The sequence below is a fragment of the Camellia sinensis genome, chromosome 11, assembly GCF_055761805.1.
Source record: "Camellia sinensis isolate YWXY chromosome 11, ASM5576180v1, whole genome shotgun sequence".
NCBI lineage: Eukaryota > Viridiplantae > Streptophyta > Magnoliopsida > Ericales > Theaceae > Camellia > Camellia sinensis.
This window is the reverse complement of record NC_138971.1, coordinates 175,160,019-175,187,496: the sequence shown is the minus strand read 5'-3', so window position 1 is coordinate 175,187,496 and position 27,478 is coordinate 175,160,019. Positions and strand designations below refer to the sequence as shown.

The window sequence follows — 27,478 nt, the reverse complement described above, 5'->3', positions numbered from 1 at the left end:
TAATTGGGGCATCGTCATGGATTTCCGCGCAAAGACAACCCAGGCATGCATCATTCATCAGAGTCAAGGCAGTCCCTGGCTTGCATGCCAGTTTACAGCTTTCTTAGTTAATTTGTAAATTAATTAGGAATTTGTACATTATTTGGACTGTAATATTGGGACTGTAATATTCTTTCATTTGGGACTGTATTATTTATTCGGACCCTCTGTGCGAGGGCATAATTGTAATAAGTGTGTGTGAGCGTGATGCATGTCTTCCAACCCCACGTCTTTCTTCCCTTTTATTTACCTGCTTATGATGGTTAGATTAGGGCATATTTCAATTAGTATACAGTATGATAGCATGTTTGCATTCATTCATCTGTTTTGCATGCACCGGGCTCGGCGCATCATACTAACTGCATTGTATTTCAATTCCAAGTTGAATACATGTTAGCTGTAGTATTCCATATGCCATGTTTAGAATAGCCGTGCCTGCTATAGTTTGCATTTTTACATGTGTTGCATTAGGCATTTCTGTATACTTAGGATTCATGCATGGATTTCTAATGAGCTTCTTTTTTGGCTTGGAGTACTCGGTGAGTTTTATGCTTTAGCATCCTTGCATGTATGTGAGTGACTGCCATGAATAGCATACTTACCATGAGGCTATTTGCTTATGTGATATAACTGCCTGAATGCCTGTGGGTGAAGGTTGGGTTACTTGGACTGGAATAAGTCATCATATGTTTGTTTTAAGCCCATTAGATAGTGGCAAAACCATCTTTTCTAAGCCCACCTGAGGGTGGCAAAATCTGCATTTTAAGCCTACTTGCGAGTAGCAAACCATCTTTCAAAAAACAAACATGAAATGTTTTGTTCCAATTCAGGCGATCCAGTCTTACTTGTATGCTGTGCGCATCACATAGTAATCTAGGCTAATAACCGGAATAAGAACACACAATGTTTTCAAAAATAGATATCATGGTTAGTAGAGGCCGATCTTTGATCGGGCGAGCGGGGGTGCTCACGAAGTGACCTTCCCCAATCGTACCCAAGTTCCCGAGCCGAGGCAACTTTGGTGATGACGGACACGTGGCCTTAGGCAAACGAGTCAGGATTTCCTAAATTTCCCCCAAAATAAAATATTTAGGTGGCGACTCTGTATCTGGCAAAGCAGTCCATGTTTGGCACTTCTTTCAAAAAATCTGTTTTTCTCAAAACGATTTGCCGGATTTGGACTCTTTGGTTCAGATTAAGAACCGTAGCAATTTGAGAGTCCTGAGCTGTAGTGACCCCAAATGAACGGAACGGGATTTCCCTCCCTGGGCGTTCGGGGGACGTCTATAGTTTCATAATATGAACATTCATATTGTCAATGTAAGCATTTACACTGTAAAATTTATTTATTTATTTATTTTATAAAATTACATATTCAATTGAGATTTGCTTTGATAGATCTCGTTAATTAGGTTTGAAAAATATAAATTGCATTAACAAAAATATGTACAAAAATTCTAAATTTCTAAAGTTTAATATACAAAAAATACAAAATAGTCCAAAATACTACACACCATGTTGCTAAGGTTCAAAAAACATTTATAAGGGTAAAATTATTTATAAAATACCTTAAATATGATAAATAAGATTTGGTAGATCAAATGTCTAAATAATAAGATTGATTAGAATACAAGAATATGTTATGAAATAATTGAAATAAAAATATTTGAAAGAAAATTTCCTAATAAATTTCTCATCCTGATTTTTTTTTTAAAATAAATTAAAATAAACAAGCTGAATCAACTAGTGCACACCTGTAGATGATAGTGATGTGGTGCAATCAAGGGCGAGCTCATAAGAAGTATTATGAGGTCAATCTCATGGTATACTTGCTCTCTTTTGTTTTTGCCAATTAAAAGTTCTTTTACCACCAATTGAGACTTTAGTTTTAGATCCTACAATTTTATAATGGAGACTGATCTCTCAAATATAATAGGACCTCGATTACAAGCCACCAATTTCAAACTTTTTCTCAAGAGTTGGTAAATAAAAACTTATCAAGAATCTAAAATATTACAAGATCCTATACCCTTAATAATATTTTATTATTTATTCATTATAAACACATGTTTTGAAAAAATAAAATAATTGCTCAAAAAATATAAGAGGGTTGCATTTTAGGTGACTATTGTATGGCACCTCTAATTATTTCCTAGACAATTTTACATAAATTACCAAAATTGCCTTGATATAATAATTAAAAAATCTAATTAAGGGGCAATTTTGGCACTTTTGCCAATTCTTTGAGTAATAATTTAAATGTCAAAGCAAAATAAGAAAGAACCCCAAAGTTATGAGAAATGACATTGAAATTTCCCGGACAATTATGGTGGAAGTTTTACCAGTTTAGAGTTTGATTTTTGAAAAAAATAATTTTACCTTTAGATTCATCTAGACAAGGTAGACTAGAAAAATAAAAAATTAACATAATTTCAAATAAAAAAATCACTAAAAACAAAAAAATTTAAAATAAAATATAATTTATTTGAAATTTTCGGACAATTAAAACTTAACGAGCTTAAAAAATATATTAAAGTTTAGTTTGTTTATCATTTAAGTCAATTTCAAATGAGTTTTAATAAATAAAAAAATCACAAATTAAGCTATAATATTTTGATTTTTTTTTTTAAGTTCCATAATACATATAAATTATGTCCTCCAATCATGATTGAAATTTGTGCGCACTGATTTAAGTAAATATTTCAATAAAAATTCTAATGACAAACTTTTATTCTGTTTAGAAATTAATTGTTGCGCTATTACGTAATTTAGTGGGCTTTCTGAACTATTTTAAGTTTTTTTTTTTTTTTACTTTTAAAATTTACTTAATTTAAATACACCTAAAAAGCAAAAAAAAATATATGAATAGAATTTTAAAAAATCACTAAATACAATTTTTTTTAAAATTTCTTTACAAATATTTTATTTTTTAAGTCCATATAAGTTAAGAAACGAATTTTTTTAAAATATTTAAAAATTTCACTAAAAACAAAAAAAATTAAAAATCATTTTTAAAATCTCAACATCAATCAGACTTTAATTTTTATTTAGTTTTTTTTTAATAAAAAATCTCATCATATTTTAACAATGTTATTCATCGAATTGTTAGATGTTTGAGTAAATATTTAAATTAAATATTTTTTCAAATAAGATAAAAAAAAATTGACATAATTTTAAATAAAAAAACCACTAAAAATAAAAAAGTTTGAAATAAAATATAATTTATTTAAAATTTCCCGAACAGTTAAAATACAGATTATTTCTTGTGATTTGAAAAATTACAAATATCCCTTTATTAGAATTTTTTATTTAACAGAATTAATTAAAAAAATAAAATTCATAATTTCTCTCTATACAATAATAAAATTACTTAAATTATTAATTGAAAAATATTTTTAACATCATTAAAAACTGTTAGTTGATTTGATGATTTATGAAATTAGAAACTTTTGGGGTGAAATGTAATTTTCAAAAACATAGGGGCGATTAGTATTTTAATCAAACTTCAGAGGGCGTATTTATAATTTATCCTTATTTTTATGATATAATTTTATATTTTATTTTAATGTGGAGAGTTTTGATTTTCTTAACTCTATAATTTAACAATGGTCTCCCCAAATATTTTTTTATTAAAATTGGATTGGATTAAATATAACTAGGTCAGATAGTTTTGTCAAGAGAAAGAGTTGAACTTTAGTGAAAATTACAAATGAATGTAGAATATTAAAAATACTTATAAATGTATGGGGTGTGCAATTTTTTATATGTAAAGAAATTATAATAAAAATTACATCTCTCCTTTTGGTAAATAATTTTTTTATTTCTCTACTGTCTTCTAATTTTTTCAATAATTTGAGAGGAATGGTCACTGATCAATAAATAAAATTAAATGGACAATTTTTATCTTTGATTAATTTAATTATGTAATTATAGCGATCTCGGTTGTCCCTTTACTGTTCTGTTGTATTCCGGACTCGGTTCCGTGGAGTTGGTAGTTGTATTTATCTTGTTGTCGCCCTTTAATTTCATTTGTTTGAGTTTTATGATGTATTGGGCATGTTTCGAACAGGTGGGTTGAACCTTGGTCTAAAATCTTGTTGTCAGGTTTTTGGTCGTTCCGCTCGAGCGGGCTTTGTTGCGCTCGAGCGGAGATTGCACACTCCCAGTATTTCGTGTCCCTGCAAAACTTCTGCAGGTGTGATTTTTATGCTCGAGCGGTCGCGCTTGAGCAGGTACTCTGGCGCTCAAGCGGGTAATACTTTTTGGTGTAAGTTTTGGGAGGGGGAAATCCATGCTCGAGCGGACTGGTTTTCGCGCTCGAGCGGATGTACTTTATTCTTGTGTCTTGGCGCTCGAGTGGGCCTTCTTGCGCTCGAGCGTACCTAGTTTTTTGTTCTTAACGCTCGAGCGTTGTGTTCTCCGCTCAAGCGGGTATGTCGTATATCAGTTAGCAGCTGGGCATTTTAAAATCACATTTTACATTCTCTCTCTCTCTTACTTTCTAAAATGATATTTTGAGAGCTCATCTTTCTAGAAACTCCCTTCTCTCTAAGGTTTGATCTAGTTAGAGTGTCTCACTATCCTCCGGCCTTTGTAAAAAGTGTGTGGATCGTCGAGGGCTCTATTTTGATCCGTGGATCTTTGAGTTTTGAGCATTTTGATTTTCTTCAACTTTCCCGTTTGAGCTCTAACTTCGAGGTAGGGATATCCTACTCCTTCTCATGAGTTTTATCTTTGAATTTTAGCATTTTGATGAGTTGGGGGTTGTTGGGTAATTTTGAGAAAGTTTGGACCTTTGTGTAATTTTACAAAAGTTGGGGTTTTGTTTATATAAACTTATATGCATGTTTGGCATAGAGAAATGAGATAAATATTGGATTATTGGTGAAAATGGAACCTTAGGATTGTGATGATAATTATGGGAAATGCTTTAATTACATTGATAAATCAATTGGTATAATTAATTTGAAGAAAAGAGGAATTAAATTGAGAATGCTGGAATTGGAATTGGATGTGGATGAGATTAAAGGGTGTAGTTAGATTCGTTCATCGCTCACCTAGTGAAATGTTGATTATATATCCATTTGGTGCATTTATTTTCAATATAGAAATAACTGCTTTGGGCTATCGGTAGAGAATAGTCTTGATTGTTGTAGACACTGCATGATGATTAGGCAAACTAAAACTAATCGATTGAGTATGCTATTGAATATAGCAACTGGAATAATACATTAGTTCTATGTATTGATTGATTGTATATGATCTATGTTTTTATACATGTGTTGTATGGGAGGAGATAGGGGATGTACTCCACGGTTTAGGGGAAGATAGGGGATGGACCTCTGAACCGGATTTTGTGTGACATTGATACAGCGCTACAATGTGTATCAAGTGTTGATTATGGAAGTGTTTGAATTGATTTGATATAGCACTAAAATGTATATCGTTATCAATTGTGAGGTATAGAAGTGATTTTATGTTATGTTGAGACAACACCGAAATGTGTATTTTTCGCAAAGTGTGGGAATGGTTTATATGTTATTGATACAACATTAAAATGTGTATCCCTCATGAATTTTGAAAGTGTTTTAAAGATGAGTCTAAATCTTATTAAGTTATTTGGCTAGGTGTTGAGCCTTGTTTTCAAACTCAAAGTTGGAAAAGACATGGGAAATAAAATGTAACATGGACTTAATGTCATGAAATCGAAATGTGATATATGTGGACGTATCTGTGCTGACCATCTATCAACTGCTAATCTTTTAGTCATTGTTCATGGCTAGTTTAGTGTATTTCTACTGGGCTGTGGCTCACCCTTTATGGGACATCATTTTCAGGTACAGGTAGCATGCTACCTCCAAGGACATAGCTTGGGAGGCTAGAGGCAGACAGACTGCTTTGTTATTTGCTTTCTTTTGATGTATTACATGTAAATTCAAGCCAAGGGCTTAATATGTATTGAGTTAGCACTCTTCCTTTTTTGTAACCAAGTATTAACTTAGAAAGCTGTAAGCCCGTAGGGCATTTGTCTTTGTTGTTAACATGTAATACTTTGTAAGAACTACTCAGATTAATGGAAAGATGGTTGGTTTCTTTGTATCAATGCATGTCCAAAGAGATGGGTTTTATGTATTTTTTTTAGTGCATTACAACTTGGTATCAAAGCATACCGGGTTCGAATACTTTGGGTACATGGGAAGTGATTAGTATCACAATGGGCTTGTCTCGCTTGTTAGAGACTTATGTGTGACATTATGTGTTTATTTGATAACATGTTTATGTGACTACCTGGGTATGAGATTTAGTTTTTAGGATGTTGATTGGATCCTTGGGTTTCTGTGATTCTTGTTAGAAAAGCACTTGATCAATGCTGTTTCTAACCGGAACTCTAGTAACGCCTCGGGACTATCATTATCCGGAAACGAAATTCGTAAGTGCTTATGTGTTTATGTGCTTACGTGGAGTGAATTACAGTTGTCCATGTATTAGGACGCGAGTGTTTAGTTTTGGCACATTTATAAATGTGCTAACGTTCTTCGTTACCTTTATTAGGATGTCAGGACGAGGACGTGGTAGACATAGCAGACGTGGTAGGCAGGAGATGCCTTTACCGGATGATATTCCGGCACAGCAGGAAGAGGTTGGTCAGGCCAATGTGGCCGAGCCAGCAGGTCAGGAGGCTATGGGCGCTTTAGCCCGAGGAATAGCCGATGCTTTGAGGGAGTCTATGGGAATTCTCAGAGCTAAGAATCTAGTTCAGGCCCAGGTTGTTGAGGTAGGGCCTTCCTTCTTGAAAAGGGAGTTTTTCCGATCCAACCCGAACGAGTTTATTAGGGATCCGAATGAGCCACTGAAGGCTGACGAGTGGTTAGAACAAATTAGTAAGATGTTCGAGATGCTTGGCATCGAGGACGGAGCGTTAAAAGTGACCTTGGCATCCTTCCAACTTAAAGGAGGTGCGGGTCAGTGGTGGAAATACATGAGGGGCCGTATTACTGGCACGTGAGAGGCTTTTGTGGAGGCTTTTCAGGAGAAGTATTTGTCTCCAGCAGTCAGGGAGAAGCTGAGAGACCAGTTCTGTCAGCTTTTGCAGTTGAGTTCTTCAGTAGCCGAGTATGAGGCTACTTTTACTAGCTTGTCCAGGTTTGCACCTGAACTTGTGGTGTCCGAGGAACGCCGCTGTATCGAGTTCGAGAAGAGGTTGAGGCGCGGCCTCAAGATGAGGGTTGGAGGTTCGATGATCCGAGATTATGGGCGCTTGGTTGATGCTACAGCCCATATGGAGATCATGATGCAGGAAGAGGAGGGACAGAGAGGCTCCAAGAGGAGCCAAGATGGTCAGGGTGATGGCAGGAGACAGAGGGGTGCTAACCCTTAGCAGTCTCAGGGTGGTGTTGCTAGGTCGACCTTTCCAGTGCCGAGTGCAGGCTCGGGGAGAGGTAATCAGGGGGAGTTCACCTGTTACAAATGTGGTCAGTTGGGCCACAAGACTTCAGTTTGCCCACAGAGGGGAGGAGGTCAGAGAACTGCTTCATCTTCAGCTAGACCGCAGAGCTAGAGTCAGGGCAGGGGTAAGCCCTTGTCTTGTTATCAGTGTGGTCAGCCTGGGCACCTAAAGAGGTTTTGCCCACAATTGAATTCCACTTCGGGCGCGTCTGGTTCTAGGCAGACGTAGGGTTTTCAGCCAGCTCAGTCTGTGCAGGCCTCGAGGGCCAATCCGGGAGCTTCATCGTCCCAGTCAGTACAGCAGTCGTTTGCTCCGAGGGGTGAGCAGTTGGATCAGGGGCCTACAGGGCGCGTGTATGCTGTTACCGCGTAGGACCTAGTACCGGCTCCATCAGTAGTGAGAGGTACCTTTCTGTTTTGCAACTCGGTTGCAAGTGTATTGATTGATACGGGTGTATTGATTGATACGGGTGCATCTCATTCTTTTGTACCTGCTGCATTTGCATCTGTTTTGAAATTGGAGTTGGCACAGTTAGCATCTCCTATATGTGTAGTATCACCTGTTGGTGGTGAGTTGATCTTGAAACAAGGTGTTAGAGGTTGTGATATAGAGGTCGCCGACCATAGGCTTCCTTTTCCTTTTGTTGTTATGCCCATGAAGGGTTTTGATGTTATTTTGGGTATGGACTGGCTATCGTCATACCGGGCTGTTATTGATTGCTACCGCCAGAGGGTCACAGTTTGTACCTTGAGCGGGGAGTGTTTCCATTTCTTGGGGGATTGGGTTGATAGTGTGTTGCCACCGATGTATGATCCGCGAGGGCGGAATAAGCTTAGTGGTCTACTTGTTAGTTTTATGAGTGGTGAGTATGATGAAACCCAGATTGTATTGCCGAGGGTGGTTTGTGAGTATTCGGATGTTTTTCCCGAGGATCTCGTTAGTTTGCCACCTCACCGAGAGATAGAGTTCTCTATTGATTTAGTGCCCGGCACAGCGCCGATTTCTATGGCACCTTATGGTTTTGCCCCAGCCGAGTTGAGTGAGTTGAAGATTCAGCTCCAGAAATTGCTAGCTAAGGATTTTGTTCGCCCTAGTGTTTCGCCGTGGGGAGCACCGGCCCTCTTTACTAAAAAGAAAAATGGTGCCTTGAGATTGTGTATCGACTATCGAAAGTTGAATCGGCCTACGGTTAAGAATAAGTACCCTATGCCCCGTATAGATGATCTGTTTAACCAGTTAAAGGATTCCCGTTGTTTCTCTAAGATAGACTTGAGATCGGGTTACCACCAGCTGAGGGTCAGGGAGGAAGATATTCCGAAGACGGCATTCCGTACGTGGTATGGCCATTATGAGTTTCTGGTAATGCCATTCGGGCTTACCAATACACCGACAGTCTTTATGGACTTGATGAACCGGATCTTCCGGGACTTCTTGGATCGATTTGTAGTCGTTTTCGTGGACGACATTCTTATCTATTCCCCTTCTAAGGAGGAGCACGAGGAACACTTGAGAGTGGTGCTTGAGTTGTTTAGAGCCCATAGGCTGTATGCTAATTTTGGGAAGTGTGAGTTCTGGCTAGGAGAGGTCAAATTCTTAGGCCATGTGGTATCCGGCAAAGGGGTGTCGGTTGATACATCCAAGGTTGAGGCAATGCAAGATTGGGCACAGCCTAGGAGTGTGTTTGAGATCCGAAGTTTTCTAGGATTAGTTGGGTATTACCGTCGGTTTGTGAAAGATTTCTCCAGGCTAGCTTCACCGTTGACTAGATTGACGCAAAAAGGGGTCAAGTTTGTGTGGAGTGAGACTTGCGAAAAGTCGTTCCAAGAGTTGAAGGTTAGATTGACCACCGCTCCGGTCTTGATTATTCCGGAGAGAGGGTTGGGTTATGCAGTTTATTGTGATGCCTCACAAGAGGGTTTGGGTTGTGTGTTGATGCAAGAGGGGAAAATGGTTGCTTATGGCTCACGCCAGTTGAAAATACACGAGAAAAATTACCCTACACATGACCTAGAGTTAGCAGCAGTGATCTTCGCCTTGAAGATTTGGAGGCACTACCTTTATGGTAAGAGGTTCGAGGTGTTCTCGGACCACAAGAGTTTGAAGTATCTGTTTACACAGAGGGACTTGAATTTGAGGCAGGGGAGATGGATGGAGTTCATTGAGGACTATGATTTTGAGTTGCACTACCACCCGGGAAAGGCCAATGTTGCGGCCGATGCCCTTAGTAGGAAGTCCAGTAGTGATGTAGCTTGTATAGCCATCTGGGAATGAGAGATGTTGGGTGCACTTGGTGAGTTTGATTTGCTTCTGGGCGAATCTGTTGAGGCTGCGGCCTTGTTTTCTGTTGTTGCGCAGCCTACACTTGTGACCCGAGTGTTAGAGGCACAGAGAGGTGACCTTCAGGTAGAGTCCCTCCGAGAGAAGATCTCCAGTGAGAAGGTTGAGAAACGTTTGACAGTGTATCCCGACCTGAGTGTGAGATACCGAGACCGTTTGTTTGTGCCGGAGTCTTGCCGAGAGGAAGTACTCCGAGAGTTCCATCATTCGCGCCTTGCGGTGCATCCGGGAGGCACTAAGATGTATCGGGATTTGGGTCGCCAGTTTTGGTGGCGGGGTATGAAGAGAGATGTGGCGGTTTTCGTATCAAAGTGCCTTACTTGCCAGCAAGTGAAAGCCGAGCATCAGAGGCCAGCGGGTTTGTTGCAAACCTTGCCTATTGCCGAGTGGAAGTGAGAGCACGTCACTATGGACTTCGTTGTAGGTCTTCCGAGGACTCAGCGGGGTAGTGATGCCATTTGGGTGGTTATAGACCGGTTAACTAAGTCGGCGCACTTCATTCCTATGCGCGTGAGAGATTCGGTAGATCATCTCGCCGACTTGTATATTCGGGACATAGTGAGATTGCATGGGGTCCCAGTGACGATCGTCTCAGATAGAAATCCTCGTTTTACTGCTAGGTTGTGGCAGAGTTTGCAGAGTGCCTTGGGTACTAAGTTGACCTTTAGTACGACTTATCATCCTCAGACTGACGGGCAGTCCGAGCGTACTATTCAGATCCTTGAGGATATGCTTCGAGGTTGTGTCCTTGACTTTAGTGGGACGTGGGAGAGGTACTTGCCCTTGGTGGAGTTTGCCTACAATCACAGTTTTCAGTCTAGCATCGGTATGGCACCGTTTGAGGCCTTGTATGGCCGACCGTGTAGGTCTCCAGTGTGTTGGGCCGAGGTGGGTGATGCACCTTTGTTGGGTCCGGAGTTGGTTAGGGAGACGACGGAGAAAGTTGAGCTTATCCCTAGGAGACTTGTTACAGCCCAAAGTCGTCAGAAATCTTACGTCGACCGTAGGAGGCGACCTTTGGTATTTGAGGTGGGTGATCATGTCTTTCTGAATATATCACCTAGGCGGGGATTGATGAGGTTTGAGAAGAATGAGAAGTTGTCCCCTCGGTTTATTGGCCCTTTTGAGATCCTTAAGAGGATTGGCGAGGTTGCCTATCATTTAGCTTTGCCACTGCAGTTGTCCGGAGTTCATGACGTGTTTCATGTGAGTATGCTTCGGAAGTATGAGCCAGATCCATCGCATGTATTGGATTGGACCGACTTAGAGGTTGATGAGGATGCCTCGTATGAGGAGAGACCGGTTCGGGTCTTGGATAGGCGGGATCAAGTCTTGCGAGGCAAGACCATCCCCTTGGTAAAAGTCTTGTGGAAACATTACGGAGTGGAGGAAGCCACTTGGGAACGTGAGTTGGAGGTCCGAGAGAGATATCCAGATCTAGTTATGGATGTTTGAGCATGTATTGTATATTTTGTTGTATTGTTGAACCTTAAGAGTATTGAATATATCTTAGGTTGTAAAACATGGTTTATGTTTTGATTTAATGGAAGTATTTTGAAACTTGCCTCAAAGTGGAAGTTTAATGTAACATTGCATATGTTGGATGTATTGTGGAAATGGAAATATATCATGAATACTGAATATGATATAGAATTGTGGAATGTAGTATTGAAATTTGTGGAATTTCAGGGAATGCATAACTATAATGCATGTTGTGGAAAATGTTGTAAACTGCCTCTTGAAAAGAGATGAGATGACCGGTAATGGGTCGAGTTGCTAAAATTCGCATTGTGATAATGTTGGGAATTGAGAAAATCTTGTTTTTGAAAAACTTGTATTTAATTTCGGGGACGAAATTCTTTAAGGGGGGGAGGCTATAGCGATCCCGGTTGTCCCTTTACTGTTCTGTTGTATTCTGGACTCGGTTCCGTGGAGTTGGTAGTTGTATCTATCTTGTTGTCGTCCTTTAATTCCATTTGTTTGAGTTTTAGGATGTGTTGGGCATGTTTCAAACAGGTGGGTTGAACCTTGGTCTAAAATCTTGTTGCCAGGTTTTTGGTCGTTCCGCTCGAGCAGGCCTTGTTGCGCTCGAGCGGAGATTGCACACTCCCAGTATTTCGTGTCCCTGCAAAACTTCTGCAGGTGTGATTTTTACGCTCGAGCGGGTTTATTTACGCTCGAGCAGTCGCGCTCGAGCGGGTACTCTGGCGCTCGAGCGGGTAGTACTTTTTGGTGTAAGTTTTGGGAGGAGAAAATCCACGCTCGAGTGGACTGGTTTTCGCGCTCGAGCAGATGTACTTTATTCTTGTGTCTTGGCGCTCGAGCGGGCCTTCTTGCGCTCGAGCGTACCTAGTTTTTTGTTCTTAACGCTTGAGCGTTGTGTTCTCCGCTCGAGCGGGAATGTCGTATATCAGTTGGCAGCTGGGCATTTTAAAATCACTTTTTACATTCTCTCTCTCTCTCTTACTTTCTAAAAGGATATTTTGAGAGCTCCTCTTTCTAGAAACTCCCTTCTCTCTAGGGTTTGATCTAGTTAGAGTGTCTCACTATCCTCCGGCCTTTGTAAAAAGTGTGTGGATCGTCGAGGGCTCTATTTTGATCCGTGGATCTTTGAGTTTGGAGCATTTTGATTTTCTTCAACTTCCCCGTTTGAGCTCTAACTTCGAGGTAGGGATATCCTACTCCTTCTCATGAGTTTTGTCTTTGAATTTTAGCATTTTGATGAGTTGAGGGTTGTTGGGTAATTTTGAGAAAGTTTGGGCCTTTATGTAATTTTACAAAAGTTGGGGTTTTGTTTATATAAACTTATATGCATGTTTGGCATAGAGAAATGAGATCAATATTGGATTATTGGTGAAAATGGAACCTTAGGGTTGTGATGATAATTATGGGAAATGCTCTAATTACATTGATAAATCAATTGGTATAATTAATTTGAAGAAAAGAGGAATTAAATTGAGAATGTTGGAATTGGATGTGGATGAGATTAAAGGGTGTAGTTAGATTCGTTCATCGCTCACCTAGTTGAAATGTTGATTATATATCCATTTGGTGCATTTATTTTCAGTATAGAAATAACTGCTTTGGGCTATCGGTGGAGGATAGTCTTGATTGTTGTAGACACTGCATGATGATTAGGCAAACTAAAACTAATCGATTGAGTATGCTATTAAATATAGCAACTGGAATAATACATTAATTCTATGTATTGATTGATTGTATATGATCTATGTTTTTATACATGTGTTGTGTGGGAGGAGATAGGGGATGTACTCCACGGTTTAGGGGAAGATAGGAGATGGACCTCTAAACCGGATTTTGTGTGACATTGATACAGCGCTACAATGTGTATCAAGTGTTGACTATGGAAGTGTTTGAATTGATTTGATATAGCACTAAAATGTATATCGTTATCAATTGTGAGGTATAAAAGTGATTCTATGTTATGTTGATACAACACCGAAATATGTATCTTTCGCAAAGTGTATGAATGGTTTATGTGTTATTGATACAATATTAAAATGTGTATCCCTCATGAATTTTGAAAGTGTTTTAAAGATGAGTCTAAATCTCATTAAGTTATTTGGCTAGGTGTTGAGCCTTGTTTTCAAACTCAAAGTTGGAAAAGACATGGGAAATGAAATGTAACATAGACTTAATGTCATGAAATCAAAATGTGATATATGTGGACGTATCTGTGCTGACCATCTATCAACTGCTAATCTTTTAGTCTTGTTCATGGCTGGTTTAGTGTGTTTCTACTGGGCTGTGGCTCACCCTTTATGGGACATTATTTTCAGGTACAGGTAGCATGCCACCTCCAAGGACATAGCTTGGGAGGCTAGAGGCAGGCAGACTGCTTTGTTATTTGCTTTCTTTTGATGTATTACATGTAAATTCAAGTCAATGGCTTAATATGTATTGAGTTAGCACTCTTCTTTTTTTGTAACCAAGTATGAACTTGGAAAGCTGTAAGCCCGTAGGGTATTTGCTTTTGTTGTTAACATATAATACTTTGTAAGAACTACTCAGATTAATGGAAAGATGGTTGGTTTCTTTGTATCAATGCATGTCTAAAGAGATGGGTTTTATGTATTTTTTTTGAGGGCGTTACAATTATATTCTATATTTATTTCAACTTTTGATAACTTTTATTTATATATATATATATATATATCATTTTATCTCAATTTACACCATTATTTAATACATAATTTTATTTTTTATTTTTACTCAATTTTTACCACTTAATCCCTATAATATCATCACCTTCATCCATCAAATTCTAAAACTAAACCAAACCCCATTAACCACCACCTACTATTCGTATCAATGTCGACACCCTTTCCAACCCCCTTCTCTCTCTATCTTCTCCTTTCCAAATGCCTTCCAACCCTAGTCCAATCCTTTCTCTCCCCAACGTCCTTACATACACCACTTTTTTCTTTTGCAATTGCCCCTTCTCCAACCTCATCTCTATTGTGCCCCATCTCCCCCTTCAAATGTGAAAACCTTGCCCTTCACCTTCACTAATCCCTTATTTTTTTCTAGATGATGATGGGGTTTATCATGATGGTTGGCGATTAACAATGGTGAGTGAGTAAAGAGGGAGGTCACGATATTTGAGATCAACGGTAGTAAAAGAAAGGTGTCTAGATACCCAATTATTCACACAAAAAAAAAGAAAGAACGCGAAAGGTGTACTTTTTATCCTAGATGATAATTTGCTTGAAGGACAAAATGATAAAACAATAATAGTAATAACATGAAGTGAGCGGATTGGTGGTGTACAAATATGTACTTCTCAACTTTTGTTCCCATAATATTTTCTCTATCCAATTCTATCTACACTTAGACTTAATTTGGGAACTTGGTTAGAAGTGAAATCTTGGCTTTTAATAATTTGGAAACTTGGTTAAAAGTCAAATTTTAACTTTTACTTATCTTTGGTCACATTATTTCTTTTTTTTTTTTACACGTTTTTTCCCAAAAAAATAAAAATAAAATAACTTTTAACTAATTTTTCAAAACAAGCCTTAATCTCAATATATATATATTCTACAGTAAAAAAAATCTTATCTTACCTCCTGCCTTTTTCAATTATGACTATATGCAGATGTAAAGTATCTTATTAGTTGTATTAATATATTCAAAAGAGATAGAGACCCCAATTGAACTATTGTGAATTTTAATATTCTCTTGTGTGAGTTTTTTGATAATTTGATCCAGGATTTGATGCAAAATTATTAAATATCTCAATATTTAATTAATTTGTTTTTTTATTGGAAGAATGTTGACGTTATAGCTTTGCATGATCTCGAACAAGGGTAATTATTCAGTAATTTCATAATTTGGACACATGATATTTCATATTATTATGATTTGTGAGGAAGGGGGTAGATGAGGTATCATGTTGAGTGATTGAGAAATATAAAAAAATATATTAAATGATAATTGATTAAAAAATATAAATACGTGATACTCTAAAAATATTAAATAATTTGCCCTCGAACAAGGCACACCATACTCATATCAAACAAGGCATTATATTCTATGGTAAAATTTTAACCTGTAAAATTTGATTGAATATTATTAAATGAAAGTTGTCAAATATCAGCATTCTTTTTTATTTGACCCAAATGGTTCTGATCCAATGCTGATAATAGTAATGCTGAACAAACATTGAGTTGGGTCAAATTTGGATTGGATTGGATTGGATGTGGACTGAGTTTAAGTAGGTATTTAAGATTTAGGTGTTGTTTGACATGTGTTATTTTAGCACATCATTTTATTTTGATCACATCACTTATCTATTATATCATTTTAACCCCAACCTACATTTCAAATATTTTCGTAAAAAGTCAAAAAATATATTAATTTGGAACTTCCCAAACAGCCCTTTACTTATTTAGTAGTTTTTTAATTTTTTATATATACTTATTTTTATCTTTAGTGACTTTATTAACAAATTTAAAAAATTAAATTTCTAGATTTAGTTCGGCAAGACGAAGTGAAAAATTAATTTTTTTTAGAAAAATTATTAAAAAAAAAAGAAAAAAAAGGGCCAAAAATAGTAGCATTTTTTTTGGGCTTATTTTAGCTTATTTTTCAAAATTTTTTAACTTTTTAAATTCATCTACACAAGACAAATAGAAAAAATAAGTGTGGGGATATATTTTCTGAGTACCAACACGTGGCAAGGTGACGCTGACGTGTCAGCCGAGGTGCTACGTGTCCTGGTCGTGACGCCGAGGTGATCTTGGTAAAGCCGAGGTTATCTCCGAAGATATCGGAATCCGAGATAAGTGGATAAGGGACAAGAGTCCTAGAATGAAAAGGGAACTCAACCTAGATGAGGGACAAGTGTCCTAGAATGAAGAGAAGACTTCAGTTTGGGTAAAGATAAGACTCTTAGAGAGTTTATCCTAATCCCACTGGGAGTCCCAGATTAGCAATAATCCTAAGTCCATTAGGGTCAGGCTCCTATTGGGACTATGATTGTATTGGCTATAAAAGAGAGGCACCCCCATGGGTCTAAGGTATGCTTTTGATACTCAAGCTTGTGAGTTTAGTACTTGATTTATCTTTGAGAGATATACTGACTTGATCGTCGGAGTGCCCCCGGGTGATCGAAACCACCGTGGGATTCTTATATTTTTGTTGCAGGTTAACTAGGTGCCATCTATTCTGCCGGTGCTCTCCAGCTGGATACTAAGCGGGCAGTGTGGTCAGAAAATCACCCACACAATTTGGCACTGTCTATGGGAAAGAAAGAAGAATAGATGGCCAATGACGGACAAAAGGATCAGACTGGAGACAACGCTCTTGCTGGGAATAGGAGATCTATCAACCTCGACGTTGAAGGGGACAATAGCAACACAGAAACTCATGACCAGAGTCACGGAGTGAAAGAAGCCGGTCAGGAAGGTGATGCACCAAAGACAAAAGATCAAAGCAACAAAGATGACCTCCAGGTATGGAATGATAGATACCTGTGGAGGAACGAAGACCCTTTCTAGAAGGGATGCAAAGACAGGGGGCATGAGCGCTCCCGAGGAAATAACATTCAAATATAGAAGAACTCATCCTGAGTGAGCAGATCCCGGATTCCAGATCCTGGATCCCGGATCCGAGAAGACATGATCTCAGCCTAGACAAGTAGGCCCGAGAAGACGAGAGCTCAACCTAAGTGAATAGATCCAAGATTCCAGAAGATAAGATCTCGACACCTGAGTCCGAGAAGAGAAGAGCACAATGAGCAGATCTCAGATCCCAGAAGATAAAAAGGAAACACACAAGATCAGACTAAAGTTTGCCAGAATTGAGAAGTATACTAGGATCGAGGAGGACATGCCGGGAACAAAGACGTCGGAACAAGAAAAGAGAAACGGCTCGCTGATGCGAGGCCGAAAAATCAAATTGGAGCCAAGTAAGATCAATAGAGAAACCAAGGCCGACAACCTCGGCTTGAATTCAACCTCGGCGACAAGGTCGAAGCTACATGTATGATGAGAACCCAAGTGGATTTTAAGTTCACACTGGGGGCGCAGAGAAGAAGAATGCGTTTACCACTTGTTGAAATTTGTGAACAATTTACAAGTTGGTTAAACCGAAAAATATTGCTTAACACTTGTTGAAATTTGTAGCAATTTACAAGTTGAAATGGTTCCTTATCTTCACTTATTGAAATTTGTAGCAATTTACAAGTTGAAGTTAAGCCGAGATGGTTCCTTATCTTCACTTGTTGAAATTTGTAGCAATTTACAAGTTGAAGTTAAGTTGAGATGCTTCCTTATTTTCACTTGTTGAAATTTGTAGCAATTTACAAGTTGAAGTTAAGCCGAGATGGTTCCTTATCTTCACTTGTTGAAATTTGTAGCAATTTACAAGTTGAAGTTAAGCTGAGATGGTTCCTTATCTTCACTTGTTGAAATTTGTAGCAATTTACAAGTTAAAGTTAAGCCGAGATGGTTCCTTATCTTCACTTGTTGAAATTTATAGCAATTTACAAGTTGAAGTTAAGCTGAGATGGTTCCTTATCTTCACTTGTTGAAATTTGTAGCAAGTTGAAGTTAAGCTGAGATGATTCCTTATCTTCACTTGTTGTAATTTGTAGCAATTTACAAATTGAAGTTAAGCCGAGATGGTTTCTTATCTTCACTTGTTGAAATTTGTAACAATTTACAAGTTGAAGTTAAGTTGAGATGGTTCCTTATCTTCACTTGTTGAAATTTGTAACAATTTACAAGTTGAAGTTAAGCCAAGATTACTGTTTCTCTTCGCTTGTTTAAATTCGTAGCATTTACGAGTTGAAGCAAAGCCGAGGTTATTGCTAAACACTTGTAGCAATCTACAGGTTGGTTAAACCAAAGAAGATGCTTAACACTTGTTGAAATTTGTAGCAATTTACAAGATAACGTTAAGCCGACATATGATCATCTGTTGAAATTTACAGCAATTTACAGGTTGAGGAAAAAGTTAAGTATGTTGTTTAAACACTTGTTGAAATTCGTAGCAATTTACAAATAGATTATTGTTTAACACTTGTTATGTTAATCCTTGTTGATCTCTGTTACAGTATATGTTAATCCTTGTTGAAATTTATAGCAATTTACAAGTAGGTTAGACCGAGATCACCGTTTAAACACTTGTTGAAACTTGAGAAAAATTTTGCAAAGTTAACATTGAGTAGTATATGTTTCACACTTGTTAGAATTTATGAAAAGTTTACAGGTCAGTATCTTGCCGAAGTAAAAGTTTTGTAGCTATTATACCCGAGGTATGTAACCCCGAGAAGATTGCACAAAGGAGGCAAAGTATGAAAGGCATGCAAAATATTCTAAGTATAGAATTATGCAAGAGCAGTTAGAAGAAGATCAAGACAGAATTCATGGTGATTGACACGCCCTCACCATACAATATCATCTTGGGAAAGCCATGACTGCATACAATGGGGCAGTTCCTTCAACATTGCATCAACTACTGCGGTTCCCAACAGAACATGGGATTGAAGAAGTCAGAGGGGATCAACTGCAGGCGGAGAATTGCTCCATGGCAACAATGAAATCCACCTGCAGCATTCGAGAACTAGAGAAGGCAGAGATTGAAAACGAGAACATAGAGGTACTAGATGATGTCGGCAAGGAGCCAGTCGAGAGGTGTGAGAGGCATTGAAAATCCTCGTCCAGGAAGGGGATAAAGAATGCTTCTTTCTTCTCGGCTTAGGCTTAGCCGAAGAAGAAGAAAGGGAATTGGAAGCTTTTTTGAGAGCAAACATTGGGGTCGGCCAAACCTGTAAATCCAACGAGCAAAATGACCGACGTTGATGCACGTCGAAGCAATAGAAGTAGACAGACTTCTGGAGCTCAGGGCCATCCGAGAAGTCAATTGCCCGACATGGTTATCAAATACAGTGGAAGAAGGAATGATAATCAATGAGCAAGGAATGTTAACATCGGCCAACAACAAACATTTTTCAGAAGCAAAAAAGGTGACATATGCAAAGAAAACAAAAGTACAAAGATGAAGACCCTAAGAACTAGGGACTAAGGCAATAACGTCGGACTAATCTACTTCAAACGGTTGACGATGGTTCAACATTGACAGTCAGCTGGGAGAGCTTCTCTACCATTATCTCGGCAATAATTTTAAGAAGGGACGTGGTTCTAAGACTATGCAGAAAACAGAAATGAAGGCAAGAATCTGGGAATACAACAAGAAAAGCAAGAAAAGAGAAATCAGAGTCAAGAAGATGACAAAGTTGAAGAATAAAGCCAAGTGCACAGGCACTAAGTAAGCATGTGAAGAAACAAGAAAGTAATGAACCAGACATGATACTAGCAACAGAAAGCGGATATGACAAGAACAGGTGCCAGGCATTCAAACAATTCAAGACTTGAAGACAGATGAAAATAGAAGGCAACAGATGGAAAATAAACAGATTTAAAGTAAATCAAAAGAGTTATGAAAGATTGAGCTTAATAGCAAGTAAAGAGTTTATGAACCTACAAAGTGAAATGAACGCCGATATGAAAATCGCCGGAGTCAAATAGATGACTGGAAATTGGGAACTCACCAGAGAGTGTGAGTGGAACAGTTGCAAAAGCTCTTGGAGTTTATGAATTAATGGAACTAGAACCTCGACTAGGAGGTGCGATTTCAAGCAGCTTGGAATGCATGAATCTTGAAACATGACAGAAGTGGATAGTAAAGTCCAGGGAACTTTGAGGTCGGCAAGTTTGATCTCGGACAGAGGGGCACAGATGAACGAACAGTGTAAGTTCCATCACCTCAGAATGCCGAGGTAATAGAACCTAGGGGGCAGTTGTGGGGATATATTTTCTGAGTACCAACACGTGGCAAGGCGACGCCGACGTGTCAGCCGAGGTGCCACGTGTCCTGGTCGTGATGCCGAGGTGATCTCGGTAAAGCCGAGGTTATCTCCGAAGATATCGGAATTTGAGATAAGTGGATAAGGGACAAGAGTCCTAAAATGAAAAGGGAACTCAACCTGGATGAGGGACAAGTGTCCTAGAACGAAGAGAACACTTCAGTTTGGGTAAAGATAAGACTCTTAGAAAGTTTATCCTAATCCCACTGGGAGTCCCAGATTAGCAATAATCCTAAGTCCATTAGGGCCAGGCTCCTATTGGGACTAGGATTGTATTGGCTATAAAAGAGAGACACCCCCATAGGTCTAAGGTATGCTTTTGATACTCAAGCTTGTGAGTTTAATACTTGATTTATCTTTGAGAGATATACTGACTTGATCGTCGGAATGCCCCCAGGTGGTCGAAACCACCGTGGAATTCTTATTTTTTGTTGTAGGTTAGCTAGGTGCCATCTATTCTGCCGGTGCTCTCCAGCTGGATACTAAGCGGGCAGTGTGGTCAGAAAATCACCCACACAATAAATATATATATAGATATTTAATTTTGAGAAAAGCCACTAAAAATAAAAAAGATGTGACTTTTTCAAGTGATTCCAAAGTGTAAAAATACAAAAATATCTCGAGTAAGTCTAGATTGGCTAGGCTACAAGTCTAAAAATCTCTTCAATCCCATCCTTCAACAAATTCCATAATAATTCTTTTCAGCAATAACATGATTAGAGCATCCTTTTCACAAAAACCTACAGGCCCCCATATCCTTCAGCACCTTGTGATCTTTGAGAAGATCATTACGAGCCTTCTCCGTTAATGTTTTTGTAGATTTCGAAAATTCCATGGTGGATTAAAACGAGAATGAATCCAAGAATCCAGGACATACTCATCCTGGACCTTCTGTTCTTCTATGAGGAGGGGTTTTTATAGAGAGAGAGAGGTGAGTCGAGGGTAGCCCACCGTTTGACCGATTTCTCGGAGTCGACTCAATGTGCAAGAACTGCTGTCACAAAAAAATAAGCTAACTCAGTTCTTCAAATACAATGCGATTGGAGCTTGGACAAGACAATGAAAATGGGAAATAAGGATTCAATCCAGCCCCTACGGCTACCTTGTTACGAACGATTCAAAGAAGGGATTCCATAAAACCCTAAAACGAAAAAAATTGAACCTGGACACTTTTTTATTTGACTAAGCCAACGTTGCTTCTTTAATTCAGTTAGCACATTCTCTGACTGACAGCCGAATAATGAAAGAGTACTTTGTTGATTTCCCGGTAAAGTGTACTTGATAAACAAGCTCCTTCCTTGTGTTTAGCATATAGAAAAATGTCGTTCTGGGGGTTCCATCTATCCTAAATGAGGGAATTAAGGCGAGTATAGTTGAACTAAACTGGTTGATTCTAAGGTGGGTGATAAGCAGCTGTATCCGTATCAAGCCTACATGACTTATGGGAATCAGATTTATCCACTTCACACCTCCAGATACAGTCAGTTATGTTTCCTTGGCCCAATCGAGTCTACTTTTAAAAGTCAGACGTTTCTTTCATTGGGCAATACTCTACTATGTGATTATATAAGAGAATGATTTCCACATTAAATAGCAGGATTTCTACATTTCCTTATTAGCCCACATCCCCTTCGTATCATGTGTTATTGAGAAACTGTTACCCACTTCTCCAATTAAAAATGTCACATGTTGTTAATCCAAGGGCCAAAAGTGGAAGAAATTTTTTTTTGAAATATTTAAGCCTAAGTGGGAAGTGGGAAGGGTTTAAATGAGAAGCGAGAAAAATTTTATCATATTTTTAGGATTTTTTATTTTATTTTATTATAATGATATTTATATGTGTATTTGTCATGCATAAATGTATCAAATAAAATGATAAACAAAAATTGATAAAGAATTTCCCTTTGATTAAAAGCTACTTTCATCTTTACATTATTGAAACTTTTGTTGTCACGTGATACTATTTTCAGTGTAATTTACCCCCTTTTTTTTTAATGAATTTTTTTTTCAACTAATACTAACCGAGGGGACAATTGGTAATGCCATTTTAAACCTTAAGGAGGGGATTGTAATTTCTAAAATGTGAGGGGTGTCAATGTAATTTACCTAGTGAGGGCAAATTGGTATTTTAAAAAATTAAATTGTTGAAGGGGGAATCTGTAATAAAACTTTAAACTTCGAGGGGGGGAGATGTAATTTTCAAAAAGTGATGAGATAATTATAATAAATATAAATCTCAGGGGGTATCAGTATAATTTACCTGAAATTATAAACACGGTAAAGAATCCAAGCCTGAATTTATTGAATTATAAATTTTCATCGGCCACCCAAAAAAGAAAACGTATAAAACCATATCTTCTATAAAAAAAAAAAAATGTTATGTTGTATAAATATAAATTTTATATAGAATAATATAATTTTTTTTAATAATAATAATTATTACTTAAATAACAACAATTGTGACACGTAATTTTAAAACACAAACTCTGCTTTCATGCTGTATATATAATTTTTTCGAGGTAAATGATCACATATGATGACATACAACAAACTATACTTTTAGTTGGATGCAAGACTTTTTTTTTTTTTTTTTTGGCTTAACTTATTGTGGATGGAAATTACAATAATAAAATTCATAATGTTGTCCTTTCTTTTATAGGCAACGAAGTGAAAAGGTTCTGACCACCTAAATTAGTCTTAATTAGTAATATTATTGTGTTATGTTTTGCACAATTGTACCTCAAGCTACAAGAGAATGGGACTTAAAAGATGAAACTTTTTGTGACGGCACAACTTGTCGTCGTTAAAAATTGTGACTTTTTGAAAAGGCATAACTTGCCGTCGCAAAAAAATAGAGTATTTGCGGCAGCATAAAATGCTGTCGCGAAAAAAGAGAGTATTTGTAACGGCAAAAATTACTGTCGCAAAAAAAAAAAGAGTATTTGCGACGGTAAAGATTGCTGTTGCAAAAAAAATAGAGTTTTTGAGACGGCACAGCCTGCAGTCACAAAAAAAAAAGAAGAAAAGAGTTTTTTGTGACTGTAATAGGTACCGTTTCCAAAAAAAAGTAAATATATATATATATTGTGGCTTTGAGACGGCTTCATTTATATATAGTCACAAAATGGTTTAAATAAATACAACGGTATTTTTCTGTCACAAAAAAAAAAAAAAAAAAACGACGTCGTCTTACTCTTTTGAACATTTCTCTTTTTACCAATTTTTTCATCTTCCTATCTCTCTGTCTCTGTCTCTCTTCTCTTTCTCTCTCTCACTCATCAATCTTCTCTATCTGGCTGTCTCTCTTTCTTTATGTGTCTTTGTCTTTCTTCTCTTTCTCTCTCTCACTTATCACTCTTCTCTGCCTGTTTATCTGTCTCTTTCTCTCTGTGTCTCTCGCTCATATTTCTTTTCTCTATCTCTCTTCTCTCTCTGTCTTTCTTTTCTTTATTTCTCTCCCTCATCTCTCTCTGTCTCATTCTCGTTTATCTCTTTTTACTCTTTCTCTCTCTCTTTCTCTTATTTCACCTATTTTTTCATTTTCCTCTCTCTCTTCTCTTTCTCTTTCTCTCTCTCACTCATCACTCTTCTCTCTCTGTCTGTCTGTCTATCTGTGTCTCTCTCTGTGTGTGTCTTTCACTCATCTATCTCTTCTCTCATCTTTTTTCTCTTTCTGTCTCTTTTGCTCATCTCTCTTCTCTTTATCTCTCTCATCTCTCTCTGTCTTTCTGTTCATCTCTCTTCTCTCAATCTTTCTCTCATCTCTCTTTATCTCTCTCGGTCTCTCTCGCTCATCTCTCTTCTCTTTCTCCATCACTAAAACCTTTTTGCGACCCCCTTTGTTGCGACCCCCACTTGTTGTCGCTAAAAGTCATCTGTCATCGCAAAAACTCTTTTGAGACGGCATTTTGAATATTTGCGACGACGTTTTGCCAACGCAAAAAAGTCAATTTTTTTGTAGTGTCAGTTTAAAAAATTAAAAAGAAAAAGTAATATTATATAATTAGAAAATTTAAACATAAAATTTATACAAAATAATGTGATCTCTTCGTATCATTCCATTTCAATAATTGTGCAAAAATGTAATTATCACATTATTTTGAGTGATTTATGTATAAAAAAAATTTGAATTATTTTCTTTCCAAAAAAAGAAAAGGAAAAAGAAGTCAGCTTAGGAAAGGCAGTGAATGAAAGGGAGTATTGGTCTAAATCTGTGGTCTCATCTCAATAACACAAAGACAAACAAGTTTTAGACATTCAACTCGAAGAGGAGACATAGGATAGTGACAGCATTAGGTAGAAAATTCAACATTGAATTCCTCGTTCAAAAAAAAAAAAAAAAACTTCAATTCATTCTATTCATTTATTTATTTTGCTCTCATTTCATTTTTATTTATTTATTTTGGTGGGGGTAATGGCACCTAGGTTATCTTTTTCTTAATAAAATTAATAATAATCGTCTTTTTAGACTTTTTTCGTGTTTATGTTTGGATGCAAAGCGATGTTAGTCTTTTTATAAGTTGTCAAATTATTCTTTTTATTTTTTTACAGGTATTTTCTTAAAAAAATAAAAGAGTAATGTTATATAAACAAAAAAAATTAATACATAATGATGTGGCTCATTGTAGAACTTTAACTTCAAAACAAAACACAATTAAAGATGGATTTATTTATAATAATGATATTGTCGCATCATTCTTGTCAAATTTTTAATATTAATTTTATATATATTTAGAATTTTCCCTAAAGATAATATTAAAATTTTATAATTTAACTAGGATATTGCTTCCCTGTTTCGTGACAATATATAATGACAAAAATTTAATATAACATACAAATTAGTCAAAGAAACTCTAAAAGTAAGAAGAAATTTTTTTCAATAATTACACAAAAAATTAGATTTACATGCAGGTAAAAAGATTCAAACTATTAATCTCCAAGTACAAAAACTTTGATTAATCCTAGTCCCACTGATTCCCCTAACCATGTTAAGGAGTAATTATAATCACAAATATGATGATTATTATTTTCTCCTTTACCAGTTAATAATAAAACGTCATCAATCTCAACAACCAATTTGGAGATGTTCAAATTGAAGAATGGTGTGTTTGTCACCTTGCTTTCATGATTATGCAACCCTTCCTGTATTTTAATAAGTCATAATAAGTCAAAGGCTGTACATATAGCCCTATAGTCAAATGGAAGTTTCAGATGACAAACAATTAATTTGACTCAGTATTTTGGGTGTTTGATAAAGGTTTTTTTTGGCTAAAATTTATAAAATGATAAAATAGGTTAAAATAGCTAATCAAACAAAATATTACGTCAAATCTATAATCATTTTATTTTTTCTCTCATAAACATCATATAATTACAAAGAAATTCAACCATCTTTCAAAATACAAAAATTTTAACTTACTAAAATAGCTTACTAAAATAATAACTTCTAAACACCTACTTTGTATTATGATTCACAATATTTTTAAAAAAGAAGGTGGTGTTAACCAAGGCTTCCAAATGATCCCTACTTTCACTATTCCTCTAATCTCCTGTGAAGATTATTCGGCTCGGTGTATATAAATGTTGCATACAATATCTCAGTTATTGACTAGTGTAAACACTACATTAATATATGACGAAGATATCATGTACAACATATCGCACATAATAATGAATAATTTATCACTCTTGTAACCTTGGGGTCTCTACGAGATGGTTTAATTTACAATTATAAATTCTTGCTAACTTTATTTAGGCCAAGTTTGGGAAGACTAAAAAAGTGCACTTTTTGTCTTTTTGGACTAAAAAATTGAGGTTGAAAATATGGATGTTTGGGTTAACTTTTTGACTTTTTATTGAAAAATGTGTAATAAAAAATTGTAAAAATTAATTTGTAGGGAAAAATTTGAATTGGAAGTTGTGCAGCCGTAATTGTTGACTTTTGATGAATAGTGTTAACTTTTTAACTTTTTGAGTAACTTTTTGACTTTTTGACTTTTTTGGATCTTCCCAAACTTGGCCTTAGCACAAAGATAATAAGAAATGTAATCTTTAAACAAAAAATATTATGCTAAATACTCAACTAGAGCAAGACAATTGTTATGTTTATTTTGTCTTTAAAATTATAAGTCACTTTGTCTAGGGTTTTAATTTGAAATAATAAAACCCGAATATTCTTTATTTATTTATTTTATTATATATATATATATATATATATGCTTGTCAATAGTTTTACATCAAAAGTACTACTATTTTATAGGTCTACCAAGGGCTGCTAAGTATGGGATTATCATTGGAGTTGGAATACCTGGGTCTGTTTGCCTTATTGGGCTTTCATGTTACACTTAGCAGGATCAAGAAATTCAATCAGCAACGCCAAATTGAAGCTCAACTCTCTAACTGGACTCCACAGCCTATGGTAATCATAATGGGCCTCGATCGGCCCACCATAGAGTCCTACCCAACGACTGTGCTCGGTGAAAGCGTGCGACTTCCCAAGCCCAATGATGGCACTTGCCCAATTTGTTTGGCCGAGTACCAGCCCAAAGAAACCTTGAGAACCATACCAGAATGCAATCACTACTTTCATGTTAATTGTATAGATGAATGGCTCAGGGTGGCGTGCCGGAATTCACCGGGCGAATCATCGGTGGCTACACCTCATTTGTCAACATCATTGTTGCCGTCGTCAATGCAATTTTACTCGTCAACGTCATTGCTATCCCCATTGTCGTCGTTGACGCAATCGTAAATCAAATCTTATTCTATATTTTTTATCAATGATGTCATGTGTATATTTTAAGGGAAAAAAAAGTTTGAGTGTTTTTTTAAAAAAAATTATTTTTATATACATAGTGAAAACGATTATAGTAATCCTAAACTAAAATGTGTAATTTTAATTAGGTGTGTTTGATACCCTATTGGTATATAAATTTTTTTCCGTATGTTTGGGCATAGTTTTGGATAATTTTATTTGTAAACACCAATTTCCTTAAGTTCACATATTTGATGAAATTTTTTCTTAATATGATTTTATTCTAAAATAAAGATATCATAATACTCTTATCTTATTTCACTCAAACCATAATTCTAAACATCACAACCATCCTTCATCACGAGCGCCGCGTCTCTCCTCCGCCATCCCTTCTTGCCACATATTTTTTCTTTCGTTTGAGACCACCCAACACAAACCCTTGCAGCAAAGCACCTATTTTCATGGTTGCATGTGGAGGTTTAGGGTGTAAGTAGAAGAGTTAGAAGTGATG

The 27,478-nt window shown here is 36.8% G+C and overlaps 1 protein-coding gene across 1 annotated transcript in view; it reads right to left on the bottom strand.

Annotated features, from left to right (window-relative positions):
* Nucleotides 1-21,048, bottom strand: part of LOC145802886 (uncharacterized) — a 29,244-nt gene extending 8,196 nt beyond the window's left edge. The window contains exon 1 of the mRNA XM_082895692.1: nucleotides 20,958-21,048. Within this exon, the coding sequence (XP_082751818.1) occupies nucleotides 20,958-21,048 (91 nt within the window). The remainder of the gene's footprint in view (nucleotides 1-20,957) is intronic.
* Nucleotides 21,049-27,478: the final 6,430 nt, after the last annotated feature.